Source organism: Scardinius erythrophthalmus (assembly GCF_964197995.2).
Source record: "Scardinius erythrophthalmus genome assembly, chromosome: 7".
Taxonomy (NCBI): domain Eukaryota; kingdom Metazoa; phylum Chordata; class Actinopteri; order Cypriniformes; family Leuciscidae; genus Scardinius; species Scardinius erythrophthalmus.
In genome coordinates this window covers 7,544,609-7,559,273 of record NC_138227.1, presented here as the reverse complement: position 1 = coordinate 7,559,273, position 14,665 = coordinate 7,544,609, and the positions used below count along the sequence as shown (strand labels likewise).

General features: G+C 36.5%; 1 protein-coding gene across 3 annotated transcripts; it reads left to right on the top strand.

Moving 5' to 3' along the window:
• The first annotated feature begins 7,762 nt into the window (after nt 1-7,762).
• LOC308694274 (uncharacterized protein) lies at nt 7,763-14,620 on the top strand. Of its 3 annotated transcripts, none has more exons than XM_081371733.1 (3): nt 7,763-8,026; nt 9,794-10,039; nt 12,767-14,614. In XM_081371733.1, exons 2-3 carry the CDS (start codon nt 9,955-9,957, stop codon nt 13,837-13,839), a joined length of 1,158 nt encoding a protein of 385 aa, XP_081227859.1. In that variant the 5' UTR covers nt 7,763-8,026; nt 9,794-9,954; the 3' UTR covers nt 13,840-14,614. The 3 variants fall into 3 exon arrangements, 2 of the variants coding, with proteins under 2 accessions (XP_081227859.1, XP_081227860.1); XM_081371734.1 differs by having other exon boundaries at nt 7,934-8,049; XR_014030572.1 differs by lacking the exon at nt 7,763-8,026 and adding an exon at nt 9,053-9,204 and having other exon boundaries at nt 12,767-14,620.
• Nucleotides 14,621-14,665: the final 45 nt, after the last annotated feature.

Sequence of the window (14,665 nt, the reverse complement as noted above, 5' to 3'; positions counted from 1 at the left end):
ACAAAACAGATCGGTGTCCTTATTTAAATTTCCGAAAAACAATCATATCAACAAGAGGATTAATTTTGTGAAGAGCCACCTTGATGGAGAGCTGAGGATCACCGCCAAAACCCGCCTCTGTGGTGATCATTTTACACGGGATAGTTTTATAAACTTTCGTCGGAGACAACGGGGATTCATTTACTGATAATCCGCTGTTACTGGTGAATGTTGCCGAACCGACTATCTCCCGCCTCTGCCTTCATCCTCCCGTCGCGCCGACAACTGGTGCCATCATCGGCAGTGCGTGTCCACCAATGAGTGTAAGTTGCCTTGTGTGCTTATGTTATAATTATAGTAGGTAGTCCAGGCTCAAACATGTATGGCTTTGTAAAACAAATTAAGCTGCTAGGAGCATCCTTTCCGGCTGTAGCGGTGACAGTTGAGTGTGGCGAGTCGTCGACGGCAGCGAGCTTTCCCGCGAGTGGGCGTGGTTTCAGCGCAGCCAGCGGACACGCCCCCAGCGTTTGAGAGCAGAGACTACTGCTCATTTTTTCAAGATTTTGATCGCTTATTTTATGTACTTGCCGGCTTTTTTATTATTCAAATTTGGCTGTGTGGCTAATAACACATTTTTCTGTGGTATGACAAACTCAGAACACATACTTAATTTTGACTTTACAGGGACTTTAACAGAAATCAGCTGCGTGGATGAAAATTGCTGATGTTATTGGATTTTCAGGTGAGATTATCAATTCAATCAGTTAAAGGTGCACTGTGTAAATTTTAGCTGTATCTTGTGGTTCGGTTGTGAATTGCAACCAACAGAAGTTATAGTGGCTGTCAGGAAAAAATATCGTCGTCTGAGACAGCAGAGAATAGCCAGTTAAGCAATGAGGTTTCTTTACAAAGATAAATTAAGAAATTAGGTTTACTTAATTATTCAGTAAAACGATGTTATTGCAAATATTATTGTTACTTGTTAATCTATAGCCCCTTTCACACAGTGTGTTGATCCTGGGAAATTGACGAAAAATTGCTAGAGTGCCTTCTGTGTGAACGCAAATAAAAAACCTCCCGGGATTTATGACCTAGTAACATTGCTGGGTTCAGTCCCGGAATGCGCCCTGTGTGAACAAAAGCCAGGACCCATGCCGTAAGGGGTGTGTCGTAGTAATGACGCACGCGCCTATGTTGCTCTTAGAAGAAAGTTTGTGTTTGTCATCAACAAAGAAAGAACGAAAAAATGTCTGCAAACTGGAATGAAGCAGAGACCAGAGACTCCTTACTATCCGCGCTGAAGCTGAGATCGTTTGCCAGCTATGTGGAACGGTGCGCGATGCGTTAGTGTACATGTTTTCGCCGCTTACGTTACACGTCACAGCCTGACGTCACGTGTCTTTATGGGATGTGTGTGAACGCACTCACAGATTCCGGAAAAATCACTGCCAGTGTGAATTAACCAAAATCAAATGATCCTTGGACACATTATCCGTGTATTTTCCGGAATCTATGTGTGAAAGGGGCTATTATGTTTTATTCACTGACTTTAGCTAGCTTCTTTGCACGAAGAGCAACATATTGACAAAACGCGTTTGTCCATTTAGGGCTACTGTAGAAACATTTCACCGCATTTCAATTTCAGGGGACCCGCAGTGTATGTAGATAGAAATGGCTCGCTCTAAGGTAATAAAAACATAATGGTTCATTAAGTAAGGTCTTTATACACCAATGAAAACTGAAAAAAAAATGAAAGTTATTTATATGATATTGCATTTCTGTCAAGAGATCCTCCTAACACACTTTTACACAATGCACTTTTAACGTACGACCTGAGGTAAAGTGTTCAGACTGCAGACTCAGCAACGATTGTATTTATTTGTACAGCACAATCATAACATAGTACAGACATTATCGTAATTCCATGATGTTCTTAAACATAATAATATTGCTGGCCATAAACTGAGAAAATGACAATGGCCCTCATTTATCAATCTTGCGTAGAAACGGGCGTATATATTGGCGTAAGATTATGCTTACACTCTTCTCATCGCCTGATTTATGAAGCTGTGCGTACCTTTGAAATTCTGGTGTACGCAATACCTGCCCTTGATAAATGCCGCGGCTGAAAACGATCGTCATTAGAATAACACGCCCCTATATATTCAAGTCTCCGCTCCCCCCACGCCCTCATTTTACGCCATGGACACACGGAAGACGGCATAGAAGAGAAACTTCTTTGAGAAAGAGAACGCGAAACCAGGGAAGTGGAAAGAAACAAAGTTGATTTCTAGATTTTTATTATTAATGACGCTTATTGTTATTTAGAAGAAGAATGTCATTATTATTATTATTTGTATTATTATTATTATTATTATTATTTAAAATAAGAAGAATGGCATTTTTATTATTTTGTCAGACTGAATTATTTTTTGGTCATTGAAAGCCTTTCATTACTAAACCCAGTCCGTGCACACCTGCCGGGCCTAACCCTGGCCTAACCATCGTTTCAAAGAATAGTACAACGGCGAGTGCGTCGAGTATAAACGCCTCGTCCGTTTGGGGAGGTGCGCGCGCAGTCTGCGGAGACTCGCGCTGCGGAGCCAGGCGAAAGTATAAACAAGGCTTGACACATCAGGGGGCTGTTCCATAAACCAAGATTAGAGTATAAGCCAGGCTTATTTCGGTTAGTCAGGCTTATTTTTGGAAGATTCGGTTTCATAAATCAAACTTAAAAAAGTTCAAACTCAGTTACCCCAGCAACTTATGCTGGGAAACTAGCCTGGTCCAGGGCAGGCTAACTGTCAGGCTAAGCCTCAGTTGTTACACAGATCCTCTAACACTGACCAATAGGAACACAATGATATTACCACTGACACTCTCTCATACCATTATTGGACTTTATTGACCACTATTAGTCCAAAAATAAATACACAGTATACAGAAAATCAACTTAAATAAGGCTACAATGATAAATTAGTCAATATAGACCTATATATATATATATATATATATATATATATATAGATAGATAGATAGGCCTAAATACAATATATATATATATATATATATATATATATATATATATATATATATATATATATATATATATATATATACAGTGCTATGCATAAGTTTAGGCACCCATGCTAAAGTTGACTAAAAAGAGGAATAAAAAATCATCTTTTGGAAATTGAACTTAATGCCTTAATTTAAAAAATGAGGAAAAATCCAACCTTTAAGAACACCAATTTTCTTTGTGAATGAATAATGTATCGTAAATAAATAAATGTTCTTCCTTAAAATACAGGGTGCATAAGTTTGGACACCCCTATGTTAAATTCCCATAGAGGCAGGCAGATTTTTATTTTTAAGTTTTTTTATTTTTTAGGATACTATGCATCCTGATAAAGTTCCCTTGGCCTTTGGAATTAAAATAGCCCCACATCATCACATAGCCTTCACCATACCTTGAGATTGGCATGGTTTTACTTCAGTTAGCCTAATAGCTAGTTTGATTTGCATTGAGAGCACCCTGTATTTTAAGGAAGAACATTTATTTATTTACGATACATTATTCATTCACAAAGAAAATTGGTGTTCTTAAAGGTTGGATTTTTCCTATTTTTTTAAATTAAGGCATTAAGTTCAATTTCCAAAAGATGATTTTTTATTCCTCTTTTTAGTCAACTTTAGCATAGGTGCCTAAACTTATGCATAGCACTGTATATATATATACTACAGGTTTTCTTTTTTTACTGGCTGAATGTTTTGTGCCCAAGATTTAATTAGATTGTTTTAAAGATTTATGAATACATTTCTCTCTGGTTTTGTTTGGCAGCTGTAGTACATGTTTATGATTAGAAGAACATTAGAACACAATCTAAAAAAAGCTTTGTAAAGCATAAGTTAAAATCACAAAATTAAAAATAAATAATTACAAAAGCAAATTTTAAATTTTAAATTTTAACTGGTAAGATGAATCTGAGCTTAGTAATTGACAGTATATTAGCCTACATTTGATTTACCCCATTACAATAGTCCCTTTACAGTTATTGCTATCATAAAAATATACACACAGGTTTAAAATTCTAAATAAGGCACATCTAATGTCCAAATAACAAATATTTTAGTGTATATATATATATATATATATATATGTACTTTATTATGTCTTTCAATTCAAACACATTTAACACAATTATACAAATTTACAGTTCCTTTAAAGACATCATATTTTCCCCCAATAAATATTCCTTATTTTTCCTTCTACTTTTTTTCTTTTGTGATAATACCCACCAACACATAGCCTAAAAACACACATGAATAGAACAATAACCAAAAAGTTCATAGACACTTTTACATATGATTTAAGGGGGATAAGACAAAAAACAATAAATAAATAGTAATAAAAATGTAACATTAACATATTTATATCAAACTCTTATAATGACACATAATTCCTAATAGTTATTCAAGTAATATTATTTGAATATCAAATATGCAATATTAAATAAGTAAATAAATAAAAGAACAAATTACTAGAAATAAAAGGGAGGGAGTGTTATATAAAAATGTAGTTAATAATATATATTCCTTTATTTTATGGAATATTCTTTGATTTTAGAGTTGCACATATCTTTTCAAAATGTATACATTTGCTCTTAATTTAATGTTATCCTCTCCATAATGTACTTTAGAAACTAAATCTACTCATTTAAAACTGGGGATTCTTGCTTTCCAAAAAAAATTGCATTAAAAGCTGTAATTCTCAGCATTCTAAATAAGTATACATCATCTTTATTAAGTAGCATAGGTCCTATACCCAAAACTATATTTTGTATATTTATATAGGCATTTAGTTTCTTAAAATAAACTTCCCTAAATTATAGGCTACTTCACTGAAGTACTTCTGTTTGCTTGAAGTTCAGTGCAACTTATCCAACATCCTAAAGATAAATTATTATAATTAGAAGATATTTCTAGTGTTATAAAATATCGCATATTAATTTTCCGAATTTTCCGATTTTAAGAATTATTGCGCTCCTATTTGGCGCGCATGCGCGCAGCAGCGCTCGTTCAATATGAAAATTAGCAGCAAAATGGATACATTTGCATGGCTTTCGAACATTTACAGATTGAGAATATAACTGTAAAATGTAAGTTTTGAACTGAGGGGGAAAAAAAACATGTCACAAACGCATAAAACAGCACAAAATATGTACGCTGTTTGATGGTGGATCGATTTGATCCACGATCGACCTCTAGGGCTGCTTAAGAAACGCGTGCACACGCAATTATCTAGACTAGATAAACCTGGATCAAATTAGTGAGATTGCGTGAGCTTCAATTACCTTTTATGGAACCACTTTAGCCCCAACTCATTTGTTAGGCTCATTCAAGTCCGGTTTTGGAGTTTAATCCCCGCTTTTCTAAGCGTCTTTTATGGAACAACCCTCAGGTAAAGCGCACAGGCTCGCAACTGAAGGAATACATAGCCTATGCCTACAATTCAAATGCTTTGGTAAATTCACACAAATTAAACATTGAAGTCCATGTTGCACAAAAATAAACACTGAAGTTTATAATTACTATGTTGTTGTTTTTTTTACAGTGGGTCATAATATATTATATCTTTTAGTTTGTCAGTGCGTTTTGTGGTGTTAGGAATTGTTTTTCTGCGCATTCCCGCACTCAAAACGTGCGTACACCACCTCCTGAGCTGGCGTAGGATTTGAGCGTGCCATACGCCAACGTCCATAATGATAAATCTCAGTCACCGTGGTTTTGTACGCTGGAAATTTGGTGTACGCACTTTTGATAAATGAGGGCCAGTGTGCGTCCGGTGTACGATACCTCGAGTTGTCCTAGACACGACACAACACATCGCTTCTCGTCTGGCTTGCGACCCCCTTCAGCGCTACATAACTACACCCAAGACCAAAATATGCATATATTTTCTTTTCTGGCTAGACCACCTGTAATGTAATTATTATTGTTTTAATTTATGTATGTAATGCCATTTTTATAATTTTTTTCACTTCATTGCATGAATGTATATTCAACAATATATACAGTAGTTGAAATAAAAGGCTGAATCACTAAACTTGTTATTATTTTATGGCCTTGTCTGAGCTCATTATAAAATCATATGACACAGCTTGCTTCTAACCCTGTTTCTTTAGGAAGTAAAACATTTAAATGATCTTAAATTATTCAAAATGCTATATAGATGTTTTACAAGTTATAGCTTGTGTTCTGCAAATTAACTGTCTTTTGGTGCCATCATCTTAAAGAGGCATAAAATCACTTTCACCTTTACATGGACTGTTCCAGGCTGGTGAAATGACATTTTCATCTTTTTCATCAGTACTTGACCCATTAACACTTACTCATCTATATCTATTTAATAAATAAATAAAAAAAAATCCTTGCTACGTGTACTGTGCTAGACTAACTGGGACTAGTCAGCAATTGCATTTTTCAATTGTTGCCCTATTGTTGGTTTGATTGCTCTCCTCATTTGTACTCACTATGGATAAAAGCGTCTGCTAAATTATTAAATTTTAAAACGTTTCATAGATCCTTGTGCTGAATTCTGTTTCCAAAAACATATTTATGGTAGTATATAAACCAGGATAGTATACTAGTATAATGTAAATGACTCATGTGATGCATCATTTTATTAGATCAACCAAATGCTGTATGCGAACAAAGAGATTCTTTGAACTTCAAGAGCTCTCTAGCATTACAGCTAAATGTAGGAAACAGTTTTCCTGACAAAGTGGAAAGTGAAAGCAACAAAGGAAAACAAACATTCACATAATCACAATTTCACACAGAAAAGATGTGGTCATGTTAAAAATGAAACCGCGTTAAAAACAATGTGTTTCAGAAAAACTGATTGTCTCAATTAATGACATTGTGTCAGAACACAATATGAAGATACGTTTGGTAACTTTTTTTCAGAATTTAAAACAAGATTATGCTGTGAAAAAGTGTAATACAAAATGTACAATATTTGATTCTGGGGAAAATTTGGAAAACTAGAAAACTACTTATGTAGTGTTTTCACCTATGGACAGCGGCAGACCATCTGACCTGTACTTCCATTCGTTGGTGAGTTGACCTGAACTGTTGATGCTGTCATTGTGTGAGGAACTGTTTGGAGTAGGGTAATCCCTATTTCTTAAAAACATTGTGGCAAACATATTTGTCAACATTATTCTTTTGTTTTATCAAAAACATTTTTATTTTATATTTACTAGGAACTGAAATTGAAACTTTGTAGAAATAAGAAAAGTAAAATCACATAGATCTATGAGACATGTGCCCCCTTTAAAATGAACACAATAAACAGTATAAATATTGTTTCTTTTTTTTTCTTTTTTTTACATAGAAAGCACGTTTAAAACATATTGTACACTAGGTTTTAACAGTGTTAATATTTTCTGCACAGGTCATCAGAGTCTGGAAAAAGTTAAACTAACTTACCATATGATCATCTGGTCTGTAAATATACCCATCAGCCTTCAGCTGCAGCTACTATTAATGATTGTACCGTTTGAGGGTCTCTCTCTCTCTCTCTCTCTCTCTCTCTCTCTCTCTCTCTCTCTCGCTCTCTAGTCTATCTATTATATTATATTATTATATTATATTTTATTATAATCATTGTGTATTATTAATTATGATTTGATTATTAGTGTATTTACTAAGTTCATAACAGTGCGGAGAGTTACTGAGTGCGGCCCCTTTAAGAAACATAACAACGCGCGCACTGAGCATGCGTAGAACGGTAGAAGAGGATGCGCGAGAACCCTTTATATGTTTTATTTCGTCTCTCTTTTTTGTTGTTGTTGTTGTTGTTTCCTTTGACGTTATGTACTAGTCAATTACATTATGATCTCCTGTAGCCTAAGTGTATGTTTTGTAAATGTTCTTGTTGAAACTTTCACCAGTTGAAGCTGAAAGTGACGCTGTTAAAGATCGTGAATGAAGGAAAAATGTGGAATATTTTCTCTGGATGTCGTATATTTCCAGTCTGCAGGTCAGAGATGTTATATTTATCATGTAAGAATTGATGTTTGTTTTGCCTAAATGTACAATGTTCGTAGTGGAACGTACAGAGAATTAAATATAGTCATTAAATTTGATCAGCCTCTATTCAGTCTATACTGTGTATGATTTTTGTTATCTTTGTTAGATTTCTGTTTAAGTCATATATTATTTGAAAAATGTAACCTGTGACTCATTTCATCCTTATTAAATCAGGATTCCCATAAAAATGAACAACCTTAGAGCTGTTTTAAGTGCTACTAATATATAACCATATCAAAATGCTCTATTTTCAAATAATAGTAAATTGTTTAGTTTAAGAAGCATCATTATTAAAGTATTTCAATATAATCTCAGTAACCTTGAATTTGGCAGATCTGGGATCATCTGAACTTCAAAGTTGCACATATTCTCTCCATGTGGAAAGAGTTTCACATACATATCTCAATAATCATCTGCACCATCACTCTTTCAAAATTCATAGAAAAACCATATGCTCATATTGTGACAAAGATTTCTCTGCACTGAAATCACATGAGCGACTTCATACTGTAGAGAAGCCGTACCTACCTATTGTGGTATCTGGCACCAAAATGTTAGCAGCCGTCCTTTAAGTCCTGTAAGTTGCGAGGTGGGGCCTCCATGGATCTGACTTATTTGTTCAGCACATCCCACAGATGCTCGATTGGATTGAGATCTGGGGAATTTGGAGGACAAGCCAACATATCAAACTCGTTGTTGTGCTCCTCAAACCATTCCTGAACCATTTTTGCTTAATGGCAGGGCGCATTATCCTGCTGAAAGAGGCCACAGCCACCAGGGATTACCGCTTCCATGAAAGGGTGTTAGTAGTGCTGGGCGGTTTACCGGTTCATACCGAATACCGGTGTTTATTTTTGTTACGATATGAATTTTTAATAAACCGCAAAACCGGTGTATGTCGCTTTAATCGGAACGCGGCGCTGCGCGACACAGTCTCACCCCTCATTTACAACACACGTCTGCGGCGCATTACGGCTGCGACAAGGTTTTATTCCGTCCTCCACGTGGTGCGTCAAAATAGACCAGAGGCGCCTATATTTAGCGAAGCGGCGCGGAGAGCCGCTTCTGGGAAGCTTCGATCTGAAACACAAGCAATCATTGACTAGAATGGGCACGAGACGTGTGGGGGTGAGAGTCTTTTTTTCTTGCGGCGCGCGTGTTTTTATACTGTATTAACGTATCTGAAGTGAACTGACGGTCTTTAGAAAAGTTTCTTTGTTATTACGATTGAATCTTTCTTTATCTTTCCTGATAAAGCAGTGTTTATGAGCGTTGCTGCTTTGTGTACAGCCGTTACCGGGGAAACCACTGTTTCTGCCGCTCCTAAAGCGCGTCCTGCTGGCACCTCTTTGTAAACAGCCTTGCAAACCTGTATTATTAATATTAGTGTGGATTTTTTCTATAATATTCACTCATGACAATAAAATAGGGCATTATAAGTAAATCTACTGCACTATTTCCTCTCTCACTCAGTAGAAAATGTGGTAAACACCCATCATGCTTGAGAAAAAAAACACACAAAAAAAAACCGGTAAAAACCGTGAAACCGGTATAATTTAGAAAAAAAACCGTGATGTTGATTTTTGGTCAAACCGCCCAGCACTAATGTAACTTTCAAAATGCTCTATATTTGACCTAAACATATTTGAAGCATCATATGTGTTTCCTGTTAAAATAATCCAGTATCAGTTCAGTAACTTGTATTTGATTTTTCCAGATCTGGTCCTGTGGGTGTCATCACAAAGTAATCTCAGTTCACACCTGCAGTGAAGCCCCTCTCACAACAATTCACCAATAAATACTGGGAATATTCCCATTATCCTACAAGAGAAGGACAAACTCCAGGAGTAGCAGCTGAAATCTGTGTGACTGTTAAAGATGGAGTTTATTAAAGTGGAGATTGAAGACATGAGTGATCCAGAAACATCCAGAGTAAAAGAAGAAGATACTGAGGAACAAATAGGTTGGTGTCCATTCTTGATTCTTCATTGTTGACTGTTTTGGTGGCTGTGAAATAATAAGCAGTAAAATTATGATAAATGATAGAGAAATGCATCTGAATGATCATAACCAGTGGTGGACAAAGTAAACAAATTAATACTTGACTAAGTATTGAACTTAATTTAGTTAAACTGATTCAGGTGAACTAAATAAAAATTTTCTTGAACAGAGGCTCACTAATCACTAATAATTACCATCTCTACAATTGTGCCAAATTTCATAATTTTTTCAAGTTAAGTTCATAGGCTGCCATAGACTCCCATTCGAGAAGAAAAATATTAGTGCGGAAAACTAACGGATACAATAGGGACAACAGCCCCTTCAGGTTGACAAAGAATTTTTTACAACAGCTGTAAAAACCTTTTTACAACAGATGTTGTTCACAAACAACTGACAGTCGTGACCTAAATATGATTTATAATAATCAATCCTAAAATTCGACATTTGTAGCTTACTTTTCACCCCATCGGTCGTGCTTGTACTCAAGTCTATCACTCAAGTGTATCTCTCGGTTCTTGGCTAATATTCAGTCAGACTTGTGAATTCAGTTAACTGGAGACTCGCTCTAAACAGATCATTCGGTGAGTTGTTGACTCGAGAACAGCTGTGACCAGATCAGTCTAATTCGCAAATAAATAGTACGGTGGGATTTGCGAACTGATTTAACAGACTTATTGAAAAGAATCAGCTTGTTCACGAATCGGACACCGCTGTCACGTCTTGGAGCATGTGATGATTTCTTCAGTTCAAAGTAACGAGGAACGAGATGTTTTTTTAGGAATTGTAGTGCCGTAAAAAGTATGATATTATGCTTAAGAATGTAAAAGTATCTTAAAATAAAAATACTCCAGTAAAGTACAAATACTTGACAAATGTACTTAAGTACTGTTGCTGTCCACCACTGATCATAACCCAGTTTTAATCGTATTAACAAGTGAATCACAAAGCTGACCTTTGCATATCAAATATACTCTGAACAAAATTATAAATGCAACACTTTTGTTTTTGCCCCCATTTTTCATGAGCTGAACTCAAAGATCTAATACTTTTGCTATGTACACAAAAGGCCTATTTTTCTCAAATAATGTTCACAAATCTTTCTAAATCTGTGTTAGTGAGCACTTCTCCTTTGCCGAGATAATTCATCCACCTCACAGGTGTGGCATATCAGGATGCTGATTAGACAGCATGATTATTGCACAGGTGTGCCTTAGGCTGGCCACAATTAAAGGCCACTCTAAAATGTGCAGTTTTACTGTACTAGCAGGGTCTGGGGGGTCCGAAAACCAGTCAGTATCTGGTGTGACCACCATTTGCCTCACGCAGTGCAACACAAATCCTTCGCATAGAGTTGATCAGGTTGTTGATTGTGGCCTGTGGAATGTTGGTCCACTTCTCTTCAATGGCTGTGCGAAGTTGCTGGATATTGGCAGGACCTGGAACATGCTGTCTTATATGCCGATCCAGAGCATCGTAAACATGCTCAATGGGTGACATGTCCGGTGAGTATACTGGCCATGCAAGAACTGGGATGTTTTCAGCTTCCAGGAATTCTGTACAAATCCTTGCAACATGGGGCCAAGCATTATCATGCTGCAACATGAGGTGATGGTTGTGGAGGATTGGCACAACAATGGGCCTCAGGATCTCGTCACGGTATCTCTGTGCTTTCAAAATGCCATCAATAAAATGCACCTGTGTTCGTTGTCCATAACATATGCCTGCCCATACCATAACCCCACCGCCACCATGGGCCACTCGATCCCCAACGTTGACATCAGTAAACCGCTTACCCATATGACTCCATACACGCTGTCTGCCATCTGCCTTGTACAGTGAAAACCGGGATTCATCCGTGAAGAGAACACCTCTCCAAAGCGCCAGACGCCATCGAATGTGAGCATTTGCCCACTCAAGTCGGTTACGACGACGAACTGCAGTCGGGTTGAGACCCCGATGAGGAAGACGAGCATGCAGATGAGCTTCCCTGACAGTTTTTGCAGAAATTTTCTAGTTATGCAAACCGATTGTTGCAGCTGCTGTCCAGGTGGCTAGTCTCAGACAATCTTGGAGGTGAAGATGCTGGATGTGGAGGCCCTGGGCTGGTGTGGTTACACGTGGTCTGCGGTTGTGAGGCCGGTTGGATGTACTGCCAAATTCTCTGAAACGCCTTGGGAGCTGGCTTATGGTAGAGAAATTAACATTCAATTCACAGGTAATAGCTCTGGTGGACATTCCTGCAGTCAGCATGCCAATTGCACGCTCCCTCAAAACTTGCGATTTCTGTGGCATTGTGCTGTGTGATAAAACTGCACATTTTAGAGTAGCCTTTTATTGTGGCCAGCCTAAGGCACACCTGTGCAATAATCATGCTGTCTAATCAGCATCTTGATATGCCACACCTATGAGGTGAATGGATTTTCTCGGCAAAGGAGAAGTGCTCATTAACACAGATTTAGACAGATTTGTGAACAATATTTGAGAGAAATAGGCCTTTTGTGTTCATAGAAAAGGCCTTAGATCTTTGAGTTCAGCTCATGAAAAATGGGGGCAAAAACAAAAGTGTTGCGTTTATAATTTTGTTCAGTGTACATTTATACAGACAGGTGTCTTGTTTTCTGATAAATGTTTTTAATTTGAACATTTAACCTTATTGAACTGATTCTAACTGCTTAATACCTTTTTTTAGACCAGATAAAAGTGGAGCAAAGACCGAAACTAAATGACATGAAGACACTCGGTGACTTCAAAACTCAAGGAACAAAAGCCAAAAAGCTGCACTCCTGCTCACAGTGTGGAAAGAGTTTCCAAATTAAAGCAAAGCTTAACAGACACATGAGAATTCATACTGGAGAGAAACCGTATACATGCCCTCAGTGTGAAAAGAGTTTTTCTCAAGCATCAGATCTCAGTGTTCATCTGCTCCGTCACTCTGGAGAAAAAACATTTAACTGTGATCAGTGTGGTAAAGGTTTTATTTCATCATCAAATCTAAACCAACACCTGAAAGTTCATTCAGATGATAGGCCTTATGTGTGTTCTTTTTGTGGAAAGAGTTTTTCACGACTGGACTGTTTTAAAGTGCACCAGAAAACGCATAATGAAATGAGAGATCATGTGTGTTGTGACTGTGGAAAGAGTTTTACTACAACTGGCCAATTGAAACAGCACCAAAGAATTCATACTGGAGAAAGGCCTTACCACTGTACTCAGTGTGGAAAGAGTTTCACAAATAAAGGATACCTTAACAAACACACAAGAATTCATACTGGAGAGAAACCGTATACATGTACTCAGTGTGGAAAGAGTTTTTCTCGAGCATCAACTCTCAGTAATCATCTGCAAATTCACTCTGGAGAAAAACCATTCAACTGTGATCAGTGTGGTAAAGGTTTTATTTCATCATCAAATCTAAAACAACACCAGAAAGTTCATTCAGATGAGAAACCTTATGTGTGTTCTCTCTGTGGAAAGAGTTTTTCACGGCTGGATCATTTGAAAGTGCATCAGAAAACACATGATGAAGTGAGAGATCATGTGTGTTGTGACTGTGGGAAGAGCTTTACTACAAATTGCCATTTGAAACAGCACCAAAGAACTCATACTGGAGAAAGACCTTACAAGTGCTCATATTGTGACAAGAGTTTCACACATTCTGGAAACCTAAATTCACACAAACGACTTCATACTGGAGAGAAGCCGTACACTGTATTCAGCGTGCAAAAAATTTCAAACATTTATCAAGCCTTCTCAATCATATGAAAAAATGTTGTGCATGAGTAACAATTGTTTTCATGTCAAATACTTCACAAGTAAACTGTGTGAGATAAAAAAAAGTGTAATTTAAAAATGTAGTAATTTAGAAAACTAAAAAAACTTGAGATTTGAAGCTTCACCAGTCAACAACTTTTACAGTGTAAATAAAATCATTGGTAGTTTATTTCTGTCAGGAATAATTGTGTGCTAAATATGTCTTTATTGAATGGGATATATTCATATAATTTAGTTATTTACTAAGCTTACTAAATAGTCTTCTGATAGTACATGCAAAAAATAAAACAGAAACAACATCTCTTCTTGATTGATTTAATGAACACAGACAAAAAGTTATAGTTTTAATCACATTAATAAGTTTAAACATTCTATATTAATACTATAATAAATATGTTTGGTATGTACAGTATTATTGTACATCCCAGAACAGTATCTTCAAAGTGCTTGCTTTTAAATGTACCTAGTTGTTGCAGAACTGGGGAAAACTGCATTTTCCTATCATGGACCCTGGGCATGGAATAATTTGCAAAAAGATTTAAAACTAGACAAATTGGTGTCTATCAATGGACAATTTGGTGACTATCTTGTGTTTTTGGAGGGTGATGTTAGTAGATGTTGCATGTTGTAGTAACATGTTGCAAGACACCTTTTTAAAATCTGGCCATAATTTTTAATGTTATTATTTTAATGTTTATGTAAACAAAAAGTGCATATTGGCGCTAATTGTATGTGTTATTTGCTGGTTTTCAACATAAAACTTGGTGAATTGATTTCATTGTGTAGTATTAGTACTTTTTGAACAGGATTCTGTGAT

Coding starts and splice junctions, on each gene's coding strand:
- LOC308694274 (XM_081371733.1), top strand. CDS start 9,955: ATGGAGTTTATTAAAGTGGAGATTGAAGACATGAGTGATCCAGAAACA. Junction 10,040..12,766: donor AGATACTGAGGAACAAATAG/GTTGGTGTCCAT, acceptor ACCTTTTTTTAG/ACCAGATAAAAGTGGAGCAA.